This window comes from Odocoileus virginianus, chromosome 19, assembly GCF_023699985.2.
Source record: "Odocoileus virginianus isolate 20LAN1187 ecotype Illinois chromosome 19, Ovbor_1.2, whole genome shotgun sequence".
NCBI lineage: Eukaryota > Metazoa > Chordata > Mammalia > Artiodactyla > Cervidae > Odocoileus > Odocoileus virginianus.
Window position 1 is genome coordinate 42,605,850 of NC_069692.1, and position 24,172 is coordinate 42,630,021.

At 42.6% G+C, this 24,172-nt stretch overlaps 1 protein-coding gene and 1 pseudogene across 2 annotated transcripts in view; both read left to right on the forward strand.

Annotated features, from left to right (window-relative positions):
* MDN1 (midasin AAA ATPase 1) overlaps positions 1–24,172 on the forward strand; it is a 138,352-nt gene that overhangs the window by 44,145 nt on the left and 70,035 nt on the right. The window contains exons 18-38 of one of the 2 annotated variants that reach the window (XM_070450115.1): positions 646–790; positions 1,288–1,384; positions 2,633–2,746; positions 4,578–4,725; positions 5,010–5,120; positions 7,340–7,491; positions 8,057–8,235; positions 8,599–8,807; positions 8,980–9,126; positions 9,827–9,968; positions 11,276–11,410; positions 11,494–11,632; positions 11,878–12,016; positions 12,328–12,458; positions 14,542–14,686; positions 16,589–16,718; positions 17,751–17,981; positions 18,592–18,789; positions 20,248–20,456; positions 21,116–21,238; positions 23,044–23,241. In XM_070450115.1, coding sequence (XP_070306216.1) covers positions 646–790; positions 1,288–1,384; positions 2,633–2,746; positions 4,578–4,725; positions 5,010–5,120; positions 7,340–7,491; positions 8,057–8,235; positions 8,599–8,807; positions 8,980–9,126; positions 9,827–9,968; positions 11,276–11,410; positions 11,494–11,632; positions 11,878–12,016; positions 12,328–12,458; positions 14,542–14,686; positions 16,589–16,718; positions 17,751–17,981; positions 18,592–18,789; positions 20,248–20,456; positions 21,116–21,238; positions 23,044–23,241 — 3,222 coding nt within the window. The remainder of the gene's footprint in view (positions 1–645; positions 791–1,287; positions 1,385–2,632; positions 2,747–4,577; positions 4,726–5,009; positions 5,121–7,339; positions 7,492–8,056; positions 8,236–8,598; positions 8,808–8,979; positions 9,127–9,826; positions 9,969–11,275; positions 11,411–11,493; positions 11,633–11,877; positions 12,017–12,327; positions 12,459–14,541; positions 14,687–16,588; positions 16,719–17,750; positions 17,982–18,591; positions 18,790–20,247; positions 20,457–21,115; positions 21,239–23,043; positions 23,242–24,172) is intronic. The other variant, XM_070450116.1, reaches the window with a different exon arrangement.
* Positions 13,015–13,293, forward strand: LOC110127245 (mitochondrial import inner membrane translocase subunit Tim9 pseudogene; annotated as a pseudogene).

The window sequence follows — 24,172 nt, forward strand, 5'->3', positions numbered from 1 at the left end:
TATACCTATTTCATGACTCGGCATCACACTGAAGTTTTGTACATTTGGTCGGTTTTTTTTTTTCTTATAGAAGATTCTTTGTTAGGATCACCATGAAAGCAAAAGTATAAAACACCAAAACAGTTCAGTTTCTGATATGTCAGTTGAATGGATTATAAGGTTTATTTTCAGTGCTTTTGAAAGTAGAACTTCAAGAGATAAAGTCAGGAAGAGAGATTCATTTTGACATTCTTCAGAAACTGAAGGCTCTGTATTACAGCTATTGTGCACTCGTAGTCATTTATCTTCTCTTGGTGTAGGTACTTACAACCTCACCCTGTGTTTTTGCTTTTAGTGGCCATTTGGGTGCTTGTAAACATCTGAATACATTGTAAGTTTTTATTTACCTCACCACCCATATGATGCAGTGGTCTGGTTTAGTGCATCTCACTCTTAGGCTCAGAGATATCTCTGTGGCCTTTTTGGACATTTGGAGAAAGTTAACTGACCTTGGCTCGGCAGCCGGTTGGCACCATCGGCGTCAAGGCGCGAGCTCCTCAGGCAGGAGCAGTTTGCCTGCCCCCGCTCTAACCCCGCTCTCAGAGCTGCTCGTGGTGACTGTGTCTGCATCTGAAACGGATCCTTGGCATTTGATCCATCTTCTAGGGTACTTTAGCTCAGGCCGTGAAGAGAGGAGAGTGGATTTTGTTGGATGAGATTAACCTGGCTGCTCCAGAAACTTTAGAATGTCTGAGTGGTTTACTTGAAGGCTCCTCTGGCTCCCTGGTGTTACTGGATCGAGGAGACACAGGTAGGTCTTTATCCTCCTGGGACTGGACTTGCCGCGAGGCCTTTTGACCTCTTGAAAGTAGTATTCTTTCAGTTAGGCAGATTGCATGGGCTTCTCAGTGTGATTTATTTATTCTGTAGATAGTAATTTTATGCAGAGTCTTACTGTTAGGTGGTAGAGGGAATGTAAAAAATAAAATAATTTGTCAAAGCATTTGGATAGTGGGTAATAAAGCATGCTCACTCAGTGACAGAATACACACTGGTGAATAGGTGATGAAACATAAATGGCCTGGACAGCCACACCATAAGAGATGGTGGAATGGCAGCTTAAAATTAGGTTGTATACATAGATCTGGAAACTGGTTCCAGTGGGGTTTCACCAAAGGCAGAGATGGTTGAGCAGCCAGTACCACCCTTGGTGAGCCTGAGGCAGAGTGATTCCCCTGGGGGCTCGGGGGAGTTGGTCTTACCCCATCACTTACAAGTTGTTGATAAGTTACAGTTTTCTTTTAACAGAACCACTGGTTCGTCACCCTGACTTCCGTTTATTTGCTTGTATGAATCCAGCAACTGATGTAGGCAAAAGAAATCTCCCACCAGGAATAAGAAACAGGTAAGGGGACATGGCCTGGTACCAGTAGACAGTTTTAAAGTTAAGTTCTCTTGATTTATTGATTGGTAGTAGTAACATAATCAACCCTCATAACAATGCTTGAAATTTCTTGATTGCTGCTAGAGGAATCTTCTTACTTGTCATATTTTTCTTTCTATAGGTGATAGGAATACAGAAAACTCCAGAACAATAGGGAATTTTTTCCTTTGGGTTGTTAATTTGACATTTAATGTTAGTTAATCCATTTGATGACTCATGGATTTTGCTGAAAACAAAAATCTTTCCTTCTTCAAATAGCCCTTTGGCTATTAGAAAACCTTCATATAAGGAAATAACAGTATCTCATGTAGCAACATAAGTGCATCTTAGGATGAGTCCTTTTGGATGAGGCTAATGATTTGTAAAAGGACATTAAATTCCAGTTTTCATCTTTAAACACTGAGTAACAGGGACAAGATTTTGATGTATGTAGCATTGGGAAAAGATAAATGAGCTTGTTTGTTGTTGGTAGCCTGTTGAATCTGAGTTTTAAAATAGTGTTAAAACTTTATTAAATCTCTTCCCACATTATAAAATAATAAAATAGTAATAATATAATAAAAGCTTGGGCAAATTTTATCAACCATGAGTTGTATTTTCCTTTGCTACAACTATTAATTTCTGATGTTGAGGGGACTTTGTTGTTGTTGCATGTACGTTTTGTGACATGTAGTGTGACCAAGAACGCATGCTGAGATTAGGATAAGGATGTGTGTTCAGTCACTCAGCCGTGTCCAGCTCTTCTGCAACCCCAGGGACTGCAGCCCACCAGGTTCCTCTGCCCATGGAATTTCCCAGGCAAGGATACCAGAGTGCGGTTGCCATTTCCTACCCCAGGGGATCTTCCCAACACAGGGTCAAACTTGCGTCTCCTGTGTCTCCTGCATTGGAGGCAGATTCTTCATCACTCTGCCTCCTGGGAAGCCGGAGAATGAGGAGGAATAAGCCTTGTTTCTGTAACTGTTTTTGCAAGGGCTGTGATTTTTGTCTCGCAGCAGTAGTAGCTGTAGTGTGGGTTTTTGGTAACAGTTATGTTATTTTCTGTTTTGTTATGATCAGTCTGTATCTCAAGTTAAAAGGCTTTCATAATTCATATTACAAGTGGGTAAAATAAGTTGACATAACTTCTTTTGTCTTGTGTTTTTGTTTTGTTAAAGATAGATGTATTAACTTCCTCAATATGGCAATAATGGAATAATTGTCTTACAGGTTCACAGAACTTTATGTAGAAGAATTAGAAAGTAAAGAAGACTTACAGATTCTTATTGTGGATTATCTGAAAGGCTTGAGTGTGAATAAGAGCACAGTGCAAGGAATCATAAAGTGCGTTCTCTCTGGTTTCTCTTTATAAACCTTTCCTCTGAACAGAAAAATATGTGTCTCATGCATATAAATTTTCTTCTTTTGCTTCTAACAAGAGAAGACTGGTGGAAGGATTATTTGAACTTTATTTTTAAAGTTGGACACAATGGACTCCCTTGGATTTTCCTAAGGAAGCTATTGAGTTGTGGCCAAAAAGTTCATGTGGGTTTTTCTGTAAGACGGTAGAGAAAAACTCAGACAAACTTTTTGGCCAATGTAGTACATACAGAGCTTATAAATCACTGCCTATGAAAATATGTAACCAATAATACTCTCCCAGTTACTTCTGTATTCACAGCTGAGAGTTTGAGTCCTTGGAGGATTCAGATTCTTCGAGGAGATATAAACAGTATTTTGATCTGCCCTGTTGAAATCCTTTATGCAGTTTGCATGTTAGCCATAGAAGGGGAGAAAGCTTGATATAATTGATTGGGTCTGGTTTGGAATTAATAGGGCTTAGCTGAATGGTCTATAGAGTGGTGATATGGCTTAGTGCTTTTAATTTGAGTCTCTTTCCTCTTTTTCGTATGCCATTTGGAAAGGGTACAGTCCGTGTATCAGACACCCTGGGTTCTAGTGCTGGCTCTGTCTAACTGATTCTGTCATCTGGGGCATGCCACTCAGTTTCCCCTGGGTCCCTAAAGTGAATAAAGGTTTTGAAGTCAGATCATGTTAGTGTTCTACTTTGCTTTTCATGCTTTACTCCTTTTTTTTTTTTAATATAAATAGTTATTGAGTCGCTTAGGTGCTAGGAGTACAGCTGTAAATAAAACAGAATCTTTGTTCTTTTCATGGAGCTTTAATTCTGCAGGTGAAGATAATAAGTAAAGAGAGATGCACTGTTATTTTTGGTTGTGATAAGTGAAGAAAAATAACAAATAAAATGTCAGTTAGAAAATAAGATGTGGAGCCCTGTTTTAAATAGGTTAGTCAAGGAGACATTTGTCAAAGGGCTTTGGAATGGTTTGTCACACCATATTTTAAAATCTGAGCACTATTTGTTAGCCAAGAATAGTACAAATATTCAGAAAGCTGGGGATTAAAGCAGTGTGGCTCTTATAAGTGCTGATAATACAAGAGGTGCATGTTCCATATATAAAAACTCACTCTAGAATGTAGATTCTTTCTACAATAGAAAGGATATCTAGCTAGATTGGTAAGAGGCAAGCCAGATCCCATTTGGGCAAGAACCTGAGTTTTATCTCTGACATACACTTGGTTATAATTGATTTTGTGGTATCTGCTTATGAATTTTCATGAATTTTTGAGTTTTGCATTTGATGTTTCTATCTGAAATTTCTTCCATTTTGCCATCTTCTGAAGTATGTGGTAATGAAAATAGAAATGGTCCCCGATCATCAGGCATTTTACGACTTTGTCACTGTTGCTTATAGCCGTATCTGTAGACTTTTTTAAAAAACACCATGACTTTTTTTTTTTTCTGTGTGCTTGGCCATCATCACCGGAATTTATACAGGGATTTCACTTGACTCTCATATTAATGTCAACTCTGGAACCCTGTGTTAGGATTCAAAAGATACTTGCTAAGTACCTCTGAAATCTCCCTGTCTTTTCCTTAAGAGTCAGAGATTTCTCACCTCTCTCCTCGTTCCATCCTGAAGAAAATTGATCCATCTTCATTTTACTATTTTTGATGGCAAGTTTTATGTAAGCTTGGCCACCTAATCTATAAAAATGACTCTTGGCCCTTCTGTAGAGGAAACAGGAACAAGAGCAAAATAATAACACTTATTGGTTACTGAAATAAATCTGAACTGCATCCTCTTTGTAGCTTCTATACAGCTGTGAGGAAAGAGTCTGGAACAAAACTGGTGGACGGGACCGGCCACAGACCTCACTACAGCCTTCGGACTCTGTGTAGGGCCCTGCGGTTTGCAGCTTCCAATCCATGTGGCAGCATCCAGCGCTCACTCTATGAGGTCTGTGCACGGTCTGTGGTGGGGGAGCGGGGGGTGGGCATGCCCTGGGAAGAGGGGCATGGGGATGCAGGTGCCCAGTCTGTGTGTGCTTCAGTCAGACGAGCCCAGAATGTTTCATCCTGGAATCCTTACCTACCGTTCGCCTTTTTCTACCATTGTAACACGTTTAGAAGTTGTTCTGCGCACCACCACCACCCAAGAGGTTGAACTGTGTTCTTGGAATAAGTTGGTCTCTTATTACAGAAGGATAACTACTGTTTTGTGTATTTGTGTTTTTTTTCTAGGGCTTTTGTTTGGGTTTCTTAACACAACTTGACAGGGCATCACACCCAATCGTTCAGAAGCTCATTTGTCAACACATTGTCTCTGGCAACGTAAAAAGTCTGCTGAAGCAGGTGGGTTCTTGTTTCATCTTTTTCTAAAGTTTTATTTGTCTGGCTTCGCGGTGTCTCTGTCACTCTGTGCAGGCTTCCTCTCATCGCGGTGGGCAGGGGCTGCTCTTGGTTGCAGCGCACGGACTTCTCCTTTCAGGGGCTCCTCTTGTTCCGGAGCACCGGCTCCAGGCGCGTGGGCCCGAGAGCACGGACCCAGGGGTCGTGGTGTGGGGACTTCGTCGCTCCACAGCAGGTGGGACCTTCCACGACCGGGGATTGAACCCGTGTCTCCTGCCTTGGCAGGTGGATTCTTATACACTGTGCCACTGGGAAAGTCCTCTTTTTTGATTTTTGAAGTAACATAAATGAAAGGTAGAAATATCAGATTGTTAGCTGTTTGGGGTTTTTTTTGTTTTTTTTTTTGCAAAACTTGTTTGTAGTTATAAAAGCAGTTTATCCCACAAAATTTAAACATTAGATAGTACCTTAGACTCTAAGATAGTACCTTAGGTGGTGAAAAGTCAGGGTAATCTTACTCTTTGGAGATTTAAGCCCTACAGATTGTCCTTTCCTTCTAAATCATATATATGTGTGTATATATAATTCGTTAAATAGTTTTTACATATCAAACTCTGCTATCTCTATGTGTGTGTAGCTTCAGCAAGGTGAGTTCTAATACAGGCACGCCCCACTGTGTTGCGTTTGCTCTGACGCATCTCCCTGACGTTGCAGTGTTTATGGATTGAAGGTTTGTGGCTCCCTGTGTTGTCAGCTGATGGCGAGCACTTTTTAGCAGTAGAGCATTCTTAAATTTAGGCATTTACCTTTTTTAGACACATTATTGCATGCTTACTAGATTGTAGTACAGTGTAAACATAACTTTCATATGCACTGAGGAACCGAAATTTTGTGTGACTGTCTTTATTGCAATATTGACTTTATTGCCATGGTCTGGAATTCAACCTGGAAAATCTTTAGGGTATGCCTATATATATCTAATATATAAAAGGAGACCATCTCATAAGAATGTTCTGTAGCTTCCTTCTTAGTCTCACTATATCCTAGATGTATTTTTAATGTTTGTACCAGAAATCACTGTAAGTGACATGCTTTCTGATTGTCACTTAGCATTTCATCAGAAGCTTACACCATAATTTATTGGCACACCTCCCTTTTGATCAGTGGTTGGACTTGTTTTCCCCCCTTTCCTTTTCGTTTTTCTATTACACACGAGTACCATTTCAGTTCGACAGAGGGAATCACAGGATGCGTGGGACTGAAGGAGGCTGATGGAAACTGCCTTACCACTGTCTTGTTCACATGTCAGTTGCTCTCTTTAGGAAGAAAGGGCCACTGGGACTTGGGGGTACTTGGATTCATTGTTTTTTCCTTTTGAAAAATTATGCAAGTAACACATGAATATATACTTTGGTTAAACTGTGAAAACATTGAGAAAAGACTCAAGCTTGCTTTGGTTATCTCAATACAATCCCCCTGCACTTATTTTTTGTATGTGTTCCTCATAGTTACACATGATGGAGGCCTAACAGTTCTTTTTTCTTGCGGCTCTTCTGCTCAACTGAGGAGTCCTTAAAAGCAGTGCCTACAATTATGGCTTCAAGTCAGGAGGCTTAAAGAGCACTTTTCTGTAGCTATATATGTGACCACCACTTTGCCATTCTTACAGATCAGAAATGGTCATCGTGTATAAATCAGCTTAACTTTCACCACATCTTTAAAAGATTATGCCTTTACTACAATATTATTCTTAACAAGTTAGTTTCTCTGGGGGGTTGCTTTTATTTTTAATGTCTTGCAGGGGATCCAGAATGTAGTGGTATAACCCCATCCCCACCCCCCCACTGCAGTACAACACTGGCCTTGTTTGGGGAATGTGGTTTATATGAAACACATATTTTTGATGAAAATGCTTGATTAGAGTGAGAATTTTCATAGATGAGAGAAGAGAACTGAGTCATAAACTATCTGAGAAGTTATTTTGATTTAAGTGCCCCCCAAATCTACCTACCCCTATGTGAGTTTTAAGACCAGTACATGTCACCATTTTTTCTCATTCCTCAAAGTAATTTTATTTTCCTGTTCATGTGTGGATTTTAATGTCGAGGGCATCCAGAACAAGGCAGCATGCTTGGTGACAGTTCTCTTCGCCACCCCTCTCTGAGAGAGCGCTGGAGCTGTGTGGGACCGTGGTTTATTCCTCTGACCCTTGTGTCTTTCAGCCTATTCCAGAACCGAAGGGAGGCAGGCTCATCCAGGTGGAAGGCTACTGGATTTCGGTGGGAGACAGGGAGCCTGCGATAGACGAGACGTACATCCTCACGCCCTCCGTCAAGCGGAACCTGAGGGACATAGTCCGCGTGGTCTCTGCAGGGTGTGTGGGCCTTCCTCCCACTGCTCTGGTGTCTGCCCGGCACGGGCAGTGCTCAGAGTCTGGTCTTGCTTCCTTAACTGTCAGAGAGCTTTCCTGTTACTCATTCGCTGAGTGAGTGAGTGCTTTCTAAAGTCAGTCCTGCCGCTTTTCACCCGGCGCAGAGCACCATTTCCAGTTGTACCATTTGGTGGGAGCAGTACCACCATGTGGTGCTGTGCAGATAATGTGCAGATCATTTTCGCCATTATTAAGATTGCCTTTTAGTATTTTGCTGACGGATACTCATCACCTATTACCTGTTAAGCGAGTAGTAGCTAGTCCCACTCACTGTTTCTTACTAGTGCAAGAGGGGCTGGAATTACTTTCTTAGTAGTTTCTCAGTAACTATTTTTATATAGAAACTGCTCAGGGCTTAAGAAATATTCCATTCATGGTGCATAGGTGTATAATAACGTTCTCTTAGGATATTAAATGTTATAGTCTTTTTTTTTGTTTAAAATGCTACATGATTTAATTCTGGTTTCTGTCTTTTTCTAAATTGCTTTACTGGTTGATCTTTTTAAAGAACCTATCCAGTGCTGATTCAGGGAGAGACATCAGTGGGTAAAACAAGCCTGATCCGGTGGCTGGCCGCAGCTACTGGTAACCATTGCGTGCGTATTAACAACCACGAGCACACGGATATTCAAGAGTATATCGGTTGTTACACATCTGACTCCTCAGGGAAGCTTGTGTTTAAAGAAGGTAGGATTATTATTCTTTTCCGTGGATTTCCTCAAGTAGTCTTTAGCCTTTTCAGCTGAGGCACATGGATGCCCTAACAGCTGGTTTTTCTTCCTGCCTGGGCTCTATGACAGATAAGTGGTGATGGTTAGGGCTGATGCTTCCTTTGGGCCACACTCATCTTGTCAGCTGTAGACAGGACTAGGGCCTGGTTTTGAAGAGTGTAAGTTTCCTTGATATTTAACACCACAAATTGTCTTGAGACATGAGTAGCTGCAGAGAGTAATTTGCTTTGAAATTTAGCAGTAATCTCGGATTTGTTGATTGGTATATAACACTTTGGACCAATTTATGCACTGATTCTCATAATTTGTTTCCCCTAAGGTGTTCTTATTGATGCTATGAGGAAGGGCTATTGGATTATTTTAGATGAGTTAAATTTGGCCCCCACCGATGTGTTAGAGGCGCTGAACAGACTGCTGGACGACAACCGTGAGTTGCTCGTGACAGAAACACAGGAAGTCGTGAGAGCACACCCTCGCTTCACGCTCTTTGCTACCCAGAACCCCCCGGGGCTCTACGGGGGCAGGAAGGTGAGTAGCTCTTGCTGCCTCACTCCTGTTGTCAACACGGCATGTTAGTCTTGGTGAGACTGTTTTTACCTCTTCTGAAGGACTTTCTTTTTATGGTGAATGACGGAGCCTCCATTCTGGGAATTAGATGCAAAGGCCCTCTTTATCATATTGTTCTCTGCACGCTTCCCAGGTGCTTTCCAGAGCCTTCAGGAATCGGTTTGTGGAGTTGCACTTTGATGAACTGCCTAGTTCTGAGTTGGAGACAATCTTGCACAAGCGGTGTAGCTTGCCACCGTCCTACTGCAGCAAGTTGGTTAAAGTCATGCTGGACCTTCAGGTATTCCACCTCTCATCACTTAGTGACAACTGGACTGTGTTGATCAGATTTGGTGACCAGAATCTGAGGCCTCCTGGGGTAGAAACAGCAGTCCATTTTATTATTACTTTTTATTATTATTTTATTATTTTTTCTTGGAGTAAGGATCGTATCTTTAACATGCATTTCATTAATATTCATTTTTTTGGTTTTGTTTTATAATTTGGCAATTTAATAACATGTTAAAATTTTTCTGGTAATTATGTGTGATGACATTCCCTACTTGTGGATAATTTTGAAGCATTTACTAAGGTTGGAATTTAACATTGACAAAGTGCAGTTTTTCTTTTTTAAATGGATACAGTAATCCTTGTATGGACCTAACTAAAGAGATCCATCCTTGTGTTACTTCTCTTGTGAACTCTGCAAAGCTACAGCTTTTCTTTCTTCCTTTTTTTTTTTTTTTTTTTTAAAGAATATCCCCTTTATTTTATGGGGTTAAAAGTGGTTTTTGTCAGGATTATACATTTTTGAATCACTCCCTAACAGGCCAATAACTGCCACTCACTAATGTGTTCCTACACTGTGGGATTACTTCTGCATGTTTGCACTATTTGTATTATTTTTTTGTAATCTTTTCCTACAGGAGCCTGAATTTGTTAGGACTTCTGTACTTTGTGCTTGCCATCACCCCTTTTCATTTGTTTTGGTGCTTTCACAGTCCTATCGCAGAGGTTCTTCAGTGTTTGCTGGAAAGCAAGGCTTCATCACCCTCCGTGATCTGTTTCGATGGGCTGAGCGATACAGATTGGCTGAGCAGACGCAGGAGGAGTATGACTGGCTGCAGCACTTAGCCAACGATGGTACGCTCTCAGCACGTGCTGTCCGACTGTGAACTTAGGGTAGATCACAAGCTGTGTTGTTAAAACAAATCTTGCTCAAATTGTGCTCAGTATACACATTGTACTGAGCATTGCAGAACAGAGCCTTTGTCCCTCGAGTCTAGACTGCTGTTATTAGCATCCTGTTTCTGCAAGGCCTCTGTTCCGTTAGGTTTTGGTTGCCAAGGTTTTCTCACTCGTCCCTTCACGTAGCCACCTATGGGAGTCAGGGTGTGGACATAATGCCATTAGGAGTTTAGGCAGGAGGTTGGTGGTTCTTTGCACTATTTACCTGCAGTGTGGTGACCATGGAGAATCCTGCTTATGCCTTAGAAACTTGCAGAAAACTGAAAGATTAGATGATTAGATGATACCAGAGTTCTAAGAGAAGGCGGTCATGTCATCTGAGACTCAGATTTTGGTCATTTTGGTTTAATCAGTTGGAAGAATTTGTATGCTGCTCTGCATGAAAGCCTTTCAGAATCTTCTGATTTGAGAGGTCTTGGTGAGATTAACAGGGTGGCTAATAAGCATGGGGAAGAAATGAAACTAACCCATGAGAGTTGCATTTGCTCTTCTTAACTGGTAAAGAAGAGAGGGAGGAACACTTTTTTCCCATCAAGGGATAACAAAATGTAACAGTAGAACGGGCGAGGTGCTATATTATTTCATGTAAAGCTCAGTATATTTTTACATATGTGGATGCCCATATGTAAATCACCGCCTCGGCTAAGATTTAGGACATTTCGATTAATATTTCCTCGGAAGATTCCTTCGTGGCTCTTGCCAGTCTTAGCTCCTGGAGGTAAGCTCTCCTCTGACATCTGTCACCAGTGATAGATTCTGCCTGAGCTTCCGCTTCATCCAAACAGGATCATGCAGTGTGTGCTCTTGTGTCTGGTGGATTTTCACTCAGACTGATGTGAGATTCAGCCACGCTGTTTTGTGTATCGGGACTTCATTCCTTTTAAATTATGACTGGGTTGTAACCCATTGTGTGGAGATATCATGTGTTTATCCATTCTCTTGTTGAAGGACATGGGGATCATTTTTACTTCTTAGCTGTTAGAGACAAAGCTGCTTCCAGCATTCCTGAATGTCTTTCAGAGCCACGAGTTCGTCTGTTAGACTCACCTAGAGGTCATGTTGATGGAGTGAACAGTTCGTTGCAGTAGGGTCTCTGTGTTTTTAAAGTAGGTCTTCAGGCTTCCTCTTCACAGCAGCTAATGCTCCATAGTCTCGGCGCTCCTTGGGATTAACACTCGACGGTGTCTTTTTCTTCCCCCGAGGTTTTATGCTTCTGGCAGGCCGAGTCAGGAAGCAGGAGGAGGTGGTCGTGATTCAGGAAGTCCTTGAGAAACAGTTCAAGAAAAGACTATGTCCTCAGTCACTCTTCTCCAAAGAAAACGTCCTCAGGCTGCTGAGTGAGTAGGCCATCGTACCCCAAGGAAAATGAGTTTGAGTTGTGCTCACATTAGAACCTACATGTGTGCTCTGCCTTTGATAGGTAAATTGTCTACTCCGACATCCACCTGGGAGTCTAAGTTCAGCCACATCGTGTGGACCGAGGGCATGCGGCGACTGGCGATGCTGGTGGGAAGGGCGCTGGAATTCGGTGAACCAGTGCTGCTGGTTGGAGACACGGGGTAAAGCCGGGAGAAAGGGTTCCATTCCATAGAGCTCATGCGGCACTTGCCCTTCTGGATGAGAGGCGGTAGGGTGCTGGTGTTTGGGGGAGGGCCTCTGAGGCTAAGGCACAGGCCCCGTGTGGCCCAGCGGTCTCTGTGGCTTTGGTCGGCTCTGCCCAGGGCTCCTCTCTCTGATGCTTGGGGTGTTTGTGGAGGACGTTTGAAATTCACGCCCCTGCTAATCTGGTGTGCATGTCTCACAGGTGTGGGAAAACGACTGTCTGCCAGCTGTTCGCAGCCTTGGCAGATCAGAGATTATACTCGGTCAGCTGCCACTTACACATGGAGACCTCGGACTTCCTGGGGGGGCTGCGGCCGGTGAGGCAGAAGCCAGATGACAAGGTGTGTCCAGAGCAAGTGATGATGCGTTTGTTCATCTAAAGAACTGAAGTTGGCTCCCTGCAGCAGTCAGCTGTGGGCTTTTGTTCATGGCGGGGTGTTTGATTCCAGATTTGATATGTATCTTATCTTCATATTTTCACTGGTCTACATGGGGGCTCCATGAGCACCCTGTTACACAAGTTCTTTTCTTTGTTCCTTGACCTGTATTTTCTGCAGAAGGACCCTTTCACTAGTGGACGTGTGCTGGCTACGTGTGTATTGTCTTGTGGAGCTACCTGCTCCTTAAGTTAACCCGCTTTTCCAAATTGCAGGAGGAAGTTGACACGTCAAGACTCTTTGAGTGGCGTGATGGGCCTTTGGTTCTGGCCGTGAAGGAGGACGGCTTTTTCCTCTTGGATGAGATCTCGCTGGCTGACGACTCTGTCCTGGAAAGACTCAACAGGTACACGCGTGGGAGAGGCTTGCCCTGTGTTCGATGCTTCTGCTGGTCTGGGTTTTACAGATACTAATCCTGTGCACAGTGATGTTCTTCATCGGTCTGCTGAAAATGTTTGAGAGTGACAGTGAGCAGTTGCTCCTTAGGCTTTAGCTCTCAGTTTCTCCTTTAAGAGACCTGGTTCTTCTGTTTAGCTGTTAATAATCAGAAAGATGGGACTATGGGATGCTAGGGCTAAAACACACGAGCCCAAGTTAGAATCCTTTTTTAAGGCAAATTATTACATGGCCATTGATTTTTTTCCTCAAAGAAATAGAATCAAAACCCGAGGTGTTACTGCTGTCAGGCCTCTCAGCACCCCAGGACAGGACCCTTACCCTCCACTCAGGCCTGGCTGGCTGCACAGCCCCCAGCCTCATATTGGTGTCGGATGTGAGAGCCTGTGCTTTAAGAAATCAGGCCTCCCTGAAAACATCTAAGCAAAGGTTGGACTGCTGATTTTCCAGAACAGAAAGGAAACTCATGCATCAGAAAAGGTGACAAATGAACATTCCCAAAGAATATGGCTGCACGAGTACCAAAATCTGATCAGATAAAGCAGTTTAAGGATTTTCTTAAAGCCATCAGTAAACTTACGGAGCCCTGCTTTTTGGACCATGACAGACTTTAGGCCGGACAAGAAAAGTAAAACCCGACGTGAACCCACGTGTTTGGAACATGGCTTCCAGAAAGTTTTTAAATGACAAGAAAAATATGCGTGAGATTTCAGGAACGTCCTGTCCGGTAGAATGAAGCCCTGGCAACCGAGGCAGGACATCTTGGTCCCCACGTGGAGGCCTGATGGATGGACCCCTGGTGACCGAGTACCAGCCGCGGTCGCGCTGGGGGTGAGGCTGGCTCACCTGACGGGTCCCCTGAAAGCAGGAACCACTGTGGGAACCCACCGTGCGTCATGACTCTTTGGCAGATACAAAGCACCAGTGAAACAAAACTGCTGCAGACCAGGAATTATCGCAACAGAAGGTCTTGTTGTGCAGTGAAAATAGTAAGATGCAGCGTTCATTGAGACCTTAAGACTCAGCAGATGGATCACGTTTAGAAAAAGAAAGCATTGTTTATTTAAAGTACATGTTCAATCATGAGATAGAAGAAAAATGTTTTACTAAAAGTAAGATAAATGGACAAAGCAGAATAACTAGACAAAAAGACCTCAGATCATTGTGGATCTTGATGATTAACTGTTTTTCTTGATTGAGATATAATGTACATATCATGACATGTACATGTTTTAAATGTATAATTCAATAAGTTTTAGTAAATTTACTGAGTTTCGCCACCACCACAATCCAGTTTACACTTCTATCATCCCAGTAGGACCCCAACTTTGCATTTACAGTTTGTATTTGATGCTGCCTCATGCTCCAGGAAGAAAGAAATGGCAACCCAATCCAGTGTTCTTGCCTGGAGAATCCCAGGGACAAGAGAGCTTGGTGGGCTGCCGTCTGTGGAGTCGCACAGAGTCAGACACGACTGAAGCGACTTAGCAGCAGCAGCAGCATGCTCCAGGAAGCTGCTAATCTGCTTCCTGTCTGTATAGATTTGTCTTTTCAAGACCTTTCATATAACTCATCTCTTCTCTTGCTCTGCATCGATGTTTGGAGTCCCGTCCATGGGTGTAGCCTGCTTCATTAGTGTGCTCCTTTTTATTCCTAATAGTACTTCACTCTGCTGATAATACTGCATTTTTTTCTTCACTCGCCTCTTGGTGGTATTTGGGTTGTTCTCCTCCACTTATGAATATGCTGCCATGAATATTTGCATACAAGTCACCCATTTTTAAAGCAAATGTCTTAATAGGGCTTAAAGTAGAAAAAGGAACTCTTTTTCTTTTGATCAGAACTATTGTTCCATGACACAGGAATTAGGATAACTACTAAAAAAAATTTTGAAGTTTGTCATAGGAAACCATTAACTAAAGTGAAAGCTCAACAGAGAAGATGATTTTATTTTCCTTTTTAAGAAAACTGTCACCACAAAAGAGAATAAGGAAGCCTTTTCTAATCTTCCCATCTCCCAACTTTTCTTCCAGTGTCCTTGAAGTGGAAAAGACTCTGTTATTAGCGGAAAAAGGCAACCTTGAGGACAGGGATAATGAGGTAGAGCTGTTGACAGCTGGGAAGAAATTCCGTATCTTGGCAACCATGAACCCTGGGGGCGACTTTGGAAAAAAAGAGGTAAAACTGTTGTTAAAGCATCATTTTTTTCTGCCTTTTGACCTCAGCTCACTGGCACCCTAAATATAGTATGTAAAAAATTATCTGCATAGAAACTGAATAAAAAACAAAAATCCAGAAAGATATTTCAGAGTCATTATAAGGTTGAAAAATAATTCTAAGAGATAAAACATTTCCTTACTTGACGTTTCCCTTTTTGTATGTGTGTGAAATTTCATTGTTTCAATCACTTTGCCTGGCTTTCTACATGTGTTATTGTAACAGATTCTCATGGGAGCTGTGTGTGGAAGTTATTATGCTAGTTTTATGGATGAGAAGAGTTGGAACTGAATTTTATTCTCATGTTCTGCTTCTCAAGTCTACTCTGCTAAACCCGGGGGTGGTGATACGAGTGATTTTAAAGTGACGCGGAAGCAGTGGCAGCCGGGATTCCGTCCTGGCTTTGCAGGTGGAGCGTATCAGTTGTCTCGGGGGTTGTGTGGGTCGCCCTCAAACTTGGAAAGGGAGAGAGTAGGGGCGGTGTCTTCTGTTAAGAAAGTGCTGTGAGGGTCCAGTTAGCGTGGAGCACCCCGGACCCCGTGGCCCTCAGGCTCGTGAAGCCTTTCTGTGAGAAGTCTGCGTTGTGTTTGGGACCCTGGTCTGTTCAGGCTAGGGAGGGATGACTACTATTTTTCCTCAGTAGTTTGAGAAAAAAGACGATCGCTGTGCTTCAAGAAAAACACCGAGGAGAAGAAATAAAATACATCACAGTTTCAAACAAAGTATGAAAATGGGCTTCTTGGCAAGTGGAAATAACACAGAAAGATCTGATTTCCAGGTTGTGTGTGTTAACTTGCCTGGCAGGTTTGCTTGAGTTTTTTTGGACAGAGATTGCCAACCTTTACCCTTGGAGAAGGAAATGGCAGCCCACTCCAGTGCTCTTGCCTGGAAAATTCCGTGGATGGAGGAGCCTGCTAGGCTACAGCCCATGGGGTCGCAAAGAGTCGGACACGACTGAGCAACCTCACTTTCTTTCTTCCTATAGCTCCTTTTGGAGGAGGAAATGGCAACCCACTCCAGTGTTCTTGCCTGGAGAATCCCATGCACGGAGGGGCCTGGTGGGCTACAGTCTATGGGGTTGCAGAGTCGGACATCACTGAGCAACTCACACACACAGCGCGAAGGGAGAGCCGCCTTTTGGCTTGCATGCCTTGCGTCAGACAGAGTTGGCATCCGGAAACTGGGGCCCGGCTGAGCCAGGCTGGTGCTGAGCGGCACGTGCTCCTGCGGCTGGGTAGACAGAAGTATGGTGTTGACCCAGTTGTCCAGTAAAAGGAAATCATTGGTGCACTGTTGCGAATGGGGGTTACCTGACCCAGGGGAAGGGTAAGAGAATCCAGACTGAGGCAAAGGCTCTTGAGACTGGAGGACTAACTGTTCCTTGTCATATAGGCAGTAAAGAGTCCCCTCTTTACCTTTTCACTCCCTTTGAGCCATATCCAAGTTTTCTCCCTCTACTTCAGACAGCTCTCCCCCATGGGAAGATAGCATTTACTTTTTCTGAGCCTCCGGTTAAGGTAGCTGAAGGGAAAATAAAGGGAAGGGCCTCTGCTTTGGGACAGGGGTTGGGATTTGGGAGTCATCTGCTGGGGCTGGAATCCTTGGAGCACGGACTCTGTGAGACCTTGAAGTTCTTTCTCTACCATGGTTTTAAAGAAGGTGATGGGAATATGAGTTTGGGGAGTGTGGTGGAGATTAATGAGATGACATGTGTTAGGAGCCGGGACAAATAGGTGATCAATAAGTTATAGATAGTAGAAGAGGTAAGAAAAGAAGCTCCAGGTACTTGACAGATTCGCAGCCAGTATTCAGAAGATTTGTTTTCCTCGCAGATACTCATGTTAGAATTTGTGTTCTTGGTAGCTGTCTCCTGCCTTAAGAAACCGCTTTACGGAAATATGGTGCCCTCAAAGCACACAGCGTGAAGATTTAGTTCAGATCATCAGCCGTAATCTTCGTCCAGGATTGTCTCTGGGCAGAACAGATCGTAAAGGTGAGCGTATTCGGGTGTGGGGGGTGGTCGTGGGCTGAGAAGTTATGTTGGAGCGGGGGGAGTAGGACATCGATGGTATGTGTATATGGTATATTCTAAGGAGAATTGGGAACGAATAGATCTAAGGAAAATACTAGCTTGGTACGCTCCTTCACCAGGGTTACTAAAGTTTACCTTTCTGATGGTTTTACCTGTTGGCCATCTTTATAATAAGATTTGTTATTATAAAATATATAATATTCGTTGGCTAAAGATAAGGGAAATACAGGTTTTTTTTTTTTTTACTTGGCTGTGCCATGTGGCTTGTGGTATCCTAGTTCCCCAACCAGGGATCAACCACCATGTAATTCCCAGGAAAATGTGGTTTAAATTTTAGTGATTACCACCTTTAGAAAATGTTTATAGAATTTTCAGTTGTGTTTCTTCAGTAGTTGTCAACTAACTTGTTATTTCACCTTAAAATTTCTTTTTATTATGAAAATTCTGAAACATTAGGAAAATAGAGTAGTATTTTAAAAGCTACCATATACTTATAATCTAGGTTTAACGATTCTTAGAATATTCAGTGAGTGCCAAAACATCTTTCTTTTTCCTCTCTCGCTCTTAATTGAGCCTTGATTGCCTTGATGTATCCATATTCTTGGCATCAAACAGACTAAATTTAGGGCCTAGATCTGGTCTGAGCCTTAATACAAGCCCTAACTAATCCAAGTAGTGTCTGGATCACATTTTTCTCTTTCTTAAAGAATGTGAAAGGTTATCTGCTTCTTTGAGACTGAGGTTTATGAGTACTTTATTTCTTGGAGCAGTTTTCAGGGCACCTTCTTAAAGACTTTAATTCTCAAGTTTTCTTTCTGGTTTTTTGTTTGTTTTGGGGTAAGGGGAGAATGCTGTTCATTGAACCCTATGGAAATGTGATTAAAGCTGTGGACCTCGTTTTCTTAGAAAAAGACTGTCTATGGGCCCCATGTTGCAAATCCCCGTTCTGGAGTCTTCCTAAATAGCAAACCTGTATGCTTCCTTGTGTCTTAGGGGCTGACATAGCTGAGGTGATGCTGGATTTCATTGACTGGCTGACCCACCAGGAGTTTGGTCGAAGATGTGTGGTCAGTATCAGAGATATCCTGTCCTGGGTCAACTTCATGAACACGATGGGGGAGGAAGCTGCTTTGAAAAGACAGGAGACCATCTCCACAGTGACGTCTTTTGTCCATGCCGCGTGCCTAGTGTACATAGATGGAATCGGCTCAGGTATATTGGCTGGTGAGAACAAGGGGTTAGGGCAGAGGGGACCATGAGATGGAGCAGGCCCAGACCTCTGAGCCAGGGGCTGTGTACAGACTTACGTTAACATTTCCAAGACGCACAGTGATTCTCATTTTACTTTTTGAGAGGCGATTGTTATAAGAGTGGAGAAAACTTTTCACTGCTTACAGACCAGGGGTTTAGTAAGCACGAAATAGTGATTCTGATAGAAGACTGCTGGTAATGCTCTTGAAGAATTTAACATGGTATTTCTTAACACAGTCATTTAGAGTTAATCGGCTGGAATCCTGTAGTTCTAAGTTTACTGCGATTTATTAAATGTAATATTTAAGTGTTTTTTCAGCCATGAACATCAGAATTACAAGCCCACATGACTAAATGTAGTAACACTGGTGGTGGTTTTCTGCAGGCTGATTTATTGTGGCGTTACTGGAGTGCTTGCCGAATAAGCCGCTGTTGAACTGATGGTCTGGCGGTTGGGGGAGCGGGGAGCCGCCCTTCTTACGGCTGCTTGCGGTGGCTGCTGCAGCTCACCTCGAGCCCCTGCTGCGCGGCTGGAGAGCTTGGTGCCCGGGTGTCGTCTGACGGACTGTCCTCTTTCTTCCAGGGGTAACCTCCTCTGGGTTTGGTACGGCTCTCTTGGCTCGCAGAGAATGTCTGAAATTCCTAATCCAGAAACTTTCCAAGATAGGCCGACTTACAGAAAGTCAGAAAAACGAATTGAAGATTTACGACAGGCTCCAAGCCAAGGAATTCACTGCGATAGATAACCTTTGGGGAATTCATCCATTTTTTATACCAAGGGGTAAGAATTATCTTAAGTAAATGATTCTCTTGTGGTTCCTAGATAGTTGACTTTTATTGTGACTTTCACTTTTAGTGTATCATACTCATGATTACTTTGGAACTAGATAACAGTTAGAATCTGACTTGGTGTAATCATTATTGTGTGAGTGGTTAAAATATATATAACTGGCATGCAGAAATAGGAGATAATATAGTCTTTGATATATAAATAAATTGTCCCATAAAATGCACTTATTCTTGTGTTAGTGCTCAAAATAAGACCTTTCCTAAAGTGGTTATTCAGCCCGTAATGTTTCAACCATAGAACCTTATCACCTTTTACAGAAACAGTTTTGTGTACCCTTGAGGGCAGGCATCATGTCACTCACCTTCCTGTCCCTGGCATCTGTATGTAGCCTAATAGTCACAGACATTCAGAAAATGAGAGATGGATGAGTAAATGAGTGGCTAAGTGGGAAATGCAAGTGGATTTAAGTTTTAATCCTTGCTCTTATTAGGTTGCCTCTGTCAAATATTTAAATGAAGTAGTTATATTAGATATCTTTCCAGGGTGCTCATGACTTTTTGGATTATTGCTTCTCTAGAAGAGTCGTTTATTTCTTGTTCCTCCTCCCTTTCTGTGTTAATAATTGCTGGGCTCCAGGAACACACAGACTTGCGGGGGTCCAGTGATGGGCTAAACCAGCCCAGCTTCCTGGCTGGATGGAACATTGTCCCTTTCCCTCTCGCTCATCAGTGGCACTGCCTTCATCTCTGATGTGGCCCCTGTGATGTGACCATTAGATCCCCTCCCGAAGCCATCATGGTGGTGTTCAGTTCTCTCTTGTAGGAGCTGAGTTCTTGTGGCCTGGGTCCAAGGTCTTGGATAGCCTTTGCTTCTGCTGTCATAGCTGAGAAGATAAATGTTTTTCTAGCTCCATTCCAAACTGATGTACCAGTCTGAAACTTCTTCCAGAAGACATAGCTTATAAATATTAAGCCCTATAAGACTGGTATTAGTCCTGCACTTCAGCTCCAAGATGCATCCTGAATTATCTGGTGGCTTAAAACCTTGAATGAAATTGTTTATTTGGAACCATCTGGCCTGTTTGCCTAGCTTCTGCTTGAGTTTTAGGAAAATACAAGTACAGGGTAGATTGTACAAGCACACGGAGTAGTGATGCCAGGTATAGGTTGTGAAAGGAAATATGCAAAGACGCATGCTTGCAGTTCCGACCTGTGTATGCAAGAAGTGTGGTCATCACAGATGAAAAGAGTATGCTGCTGGTTGATGTTGGAAAGCACTTTATGAACCCAGAAGTGAGGGAATAATACACTGAAATAAGATTAACATTTTCACCACATATGGTACTTCATTGACTGACAGTCTACTTGCTGGATTTTCCTAATCTCCAGTTGATACGTATGTATGATTTGGTGTGATGTCCAGCTTATAAGTGACTTTTCTCCTCCTCAGGCCCTGTCTTGCATAGGAACAGTATCGCCGACTATGCACTCACTGCAGGCACCACAGCCATGAATGCCCAGAGGCTCTTAAGAGCTACAAAACTGAACAAACCCATTCTACTGGAGGGCTCCCCCGGTGTGGGCAAGACAAGCTTGGTGGGAGCCTTAGCCAGGGCTTCAGGCAACACGCTCATCCGAATCAACTTGTCAGAGCAGACGGTAAGCTTGATCATGCTACAGCTGACGGGGATAAGTGTAGGGAGTAACGTCTTTATCCATTATAGTGTTTCCTAGTCAGAAATAATTATGATGTTATCAGAGCCCCAAATATTTCATGGTGATGAAGATTGCAGCAACATGATCTGCAAACCTGATTCTTCCTCCGTGTTCATTACTAGATGACACCTGTGGTGTTAGTCTCTCTAGATGCTTTACTCTGTTCTGAGATAGAATTGCCTGCTTTGGTGTTTACTGTAATATAACCTGTTCGTCTTTGTCCTTTCTAAAGAAGTTAATTAAGATAAAATGACCTTTAAACAATCTTATGAAACTAGGGGACAGAGATGACAAATTAGAATCTTCTGGGATGGGGTCTAGGAGCAGGGCCTGGGCATTGGGTATTTTTTAAGCTCATCAGTTTGTTTTCAAGAACAGCGAAAGTTGAAAACTGTTACCCAGGACTCTAGCTGATAGATCCTTAGAGTACTGTGATGAGAAGGTGCTCCTAGGCTCCTGGTTGTGAAATTGATTAGTTCTCTTTGGGGTATAAGAATAAGAAGTGGCATGAGGCCTAGGTATCATTTTAGATTTGGGGTCTTGGGATCTAGTTCATTTTTTATGTAATACTGGCTTTCCCTCGCTTTTTTTTCTTCTCATAGGACATCACAGACCTGTTTGGAGCTGATCTACCTGTTGAGGGTGGCAAGGGAGGAGAGTTTGCCTGGCGTGACGGCCCCTTGCTGGCAGCCCTGAAGGCAGGCCATTGGGTTGTGTTGGATGAGGTGAGAGGACAGCCGGTCAGGCCGCCAGATAGGCTGAGACGTGTGAGGAGCGGGGCGGAGTTTGCGTAACTTGAGGGCATTTTGCACCGGATCGTGTTGTTGGCTAGGTAAAGACAAATTCTCCAATGAAAAGAATCCTCCATGGTTTCTTTCGCGAGTAAGGAAAGTCAGCTGTCAGAAAGCACGTAGAGAAGCCCCTCTGCATCTCCCCTACGAACTCTCCTCTTCTGTGAGCTAGCCTTCAGTAAGACAGTGCCTCTTCACTAGTTTTAGTCTCTAGTCTGTGGTAGGCTTGCTGTGTCTCTTGTTTATTTTCAGAGATAACATAGTTTACAAATAGTGCCGACCAATTCACTTCAGCCGAAAGGTGGGGGAAGGTTATAGTAGGATGAGCCGCACAAATCTGGTGAGAAAGCAGTCAGTGTAATACGTGCAGGTCGGGCGTAGATTAGTGGCCAGAAGACAGAGCACGTCATGACACATGGTAAGTGCTGGGTCTCTGTAACTGACAGGCAGCTAGAGAGGTAATGGAGATGTGATGCACACAATAAAAATTTAAGGTTGTGGCCCAAAGAACTGAGTTAGTTTGGTGTGTTCACGAAAGGGCAAGCAAAGATGGTGCAGGTTAAATGATAAGTAAGTGATGAAAGTGCCACAGATCACGTCTGACACTGGCCCCAACAGGTCCCCTAGATTCAAACCCCGTTGAGTCTGCAGTGACAGGACTGCCATGGGGTTCCTTTTCCGCTGAGCTGCTTCCTGCTCGTCTTGAGAGGAGATTAAAGAGGGACAGATTTTGTTCGTCTCCCCACCTTTCCCCCCACCCCCCCACCACCTCCGCCAATTTTTTGACGAAAGATATGTGATAGGATAATCATTAACCAGGGAAAAAAAAAAGAGTGCCTAGTTTCAAAGCTTGAGACTGTTGGCCAGAATCATATTTTGTGGAAATGCATGTAGGGACTGCCAGGCAACCTGGACTTGACGTCGTTACGTAAGAGCAGCTTTTCGAACTTGACCCATAAGGGATATGTGGCAGAGCGTGTGCTTTGAGTGCTTGTGTAAATGTGGCACTTGAAATTCTAATATAAGCTGATTTTTGGACCATTTGCATTTTATTGATTCCCATTTCACAGTTGAGGTTTTCCATGTTGTCTGAAAACGACCAGTACTTCACATCTCTGAGCGCTAGCTCAGTGTCTGAAGATGCTGAGTTTAGCTCCATTTAGCTCTTCTCATTTCTGGGACACACACAGATCCTCATACTTGTTATTGACAAAACTGTTGGCATCATTAGATCCACATTATGTGGTTTATATCATGACTTTGAAAACCATTTGGAGATTTTATTCAGATTTACTTGATCGAGAAAGGATGTTTTCTTATTTAAGTATGTAAGGAGCTAGCTAGCTTCTTTTAAAAAAAAAATCCCAGATATTTAAGCATGAGATATCTTTGTACTGGTAAGCTGTAATTTATAAAGCAGGCCAGTATAGGAGCAAGTAACAGATACAGCCTAGTTTTGAGGCTAATTTAACTGCTTTTAAAGAATTTCATCTGACTTCAGTTTACTTAAAAATTATTGCTATTTTATACACCCCAAATTTCTCTAACATATAGATGAAATATTAATAGTAGACTGAATTCATGTCATTTCAGCTTAACAAACAGTGTTACCAATGTTGTTTGAACTCTGTCCCCATCCCTGTTGAAGATAAGACTGCTTTTCATGTGTGTTATTCCTGTGTTTTTTCTTAATAGCTGAATAGCATATAAAATAAGTATGCACTTTTTTCTCCAAATAGCTGAACCTGGCTTCTCAGTCAGTCTTGGAAGGACTCAATGCTTGTTTTGACCACCGAGGAGAAATCTATGTTCCTGAGTTAGGAATGAGCTTTCAAGTGCAGCATGAGAAGACCAAAATTTTTGGCTGTCAGAACCCTTTTAGACAAGGAGGCGGGAGGAAGGGCTTGCCCAGGTCTTTCCTGAATAGATTCACTCAGGTAAGATGTACTGTTGCCCAAAACCCAGAGGTGGGCCCGGGGGCGATAGTAGCCGGGAGGGTGCCTGCTTGGAGGATGGGGCAGGCTCGCTGTGGTGTCCACTTCTCAGTTTCATGTCTGGGTGTGATGGCTGTTAATGTGACCGATTCCTGTCACTGTCCTCTCCTGGTGTGAATCCTTTATCTTCAGTTTAAGAGGCCCTGGTATGTTATCAGTTGGAGGGAAGTAAGATCACCACCATCTTGAGGATTCTATTACTGTGCTCAAGGATTAAGGCCAATCTTTTTAAGTGTCTGTTAGAACATTAAAAAATTATTTTATAATGAAAATAGTGCACTAATCTCAGAAAAGTACAAAAAACTACCAGGAAGAAGAAAAAATCCAGCATTCTCCATACCAGAGTCAGCCACCATGAGTAGTTGTATCAGTGTGTGTATGTACACATACACTTATTTCTTTTAACATCTTTTTTCAAAGTAGTGGCTTGGAAATGCCTCTAGATATTAGCTTTCTTTAATGTTCCTTTCTTGGTAATTAAGACTTTACTAAGTATCTTTTAAGAAGTTTGTGTGAAAAATTTCAAAACTGTTGAGAAGTTGATCAGACTTAAAAATAAATACTTGTATACTTACCATCTAGATATTTGAGAGAATTTTACATAATAGGAGATTAAAATTACAAATATTTTAAAAATATTAATTGCAGGTATCTTTCTCTAAACCGTTAGAATGAAGGTAACAAGAAAACCTTCTGCTCTGTATTTGAAAGATTTTATATGATTCCATATCCTGAGAATGCAAGAAAAGAAATTTCTATAACTGAAATATATATTTCTAAGGCATTGTTCCTTTGGCATTAAATAAAAATACTGCGTAAGTCATGGCAGGCATGTTTGGTAAAGAGAAATGATGGCGTTTTTTTCGTGTTATCT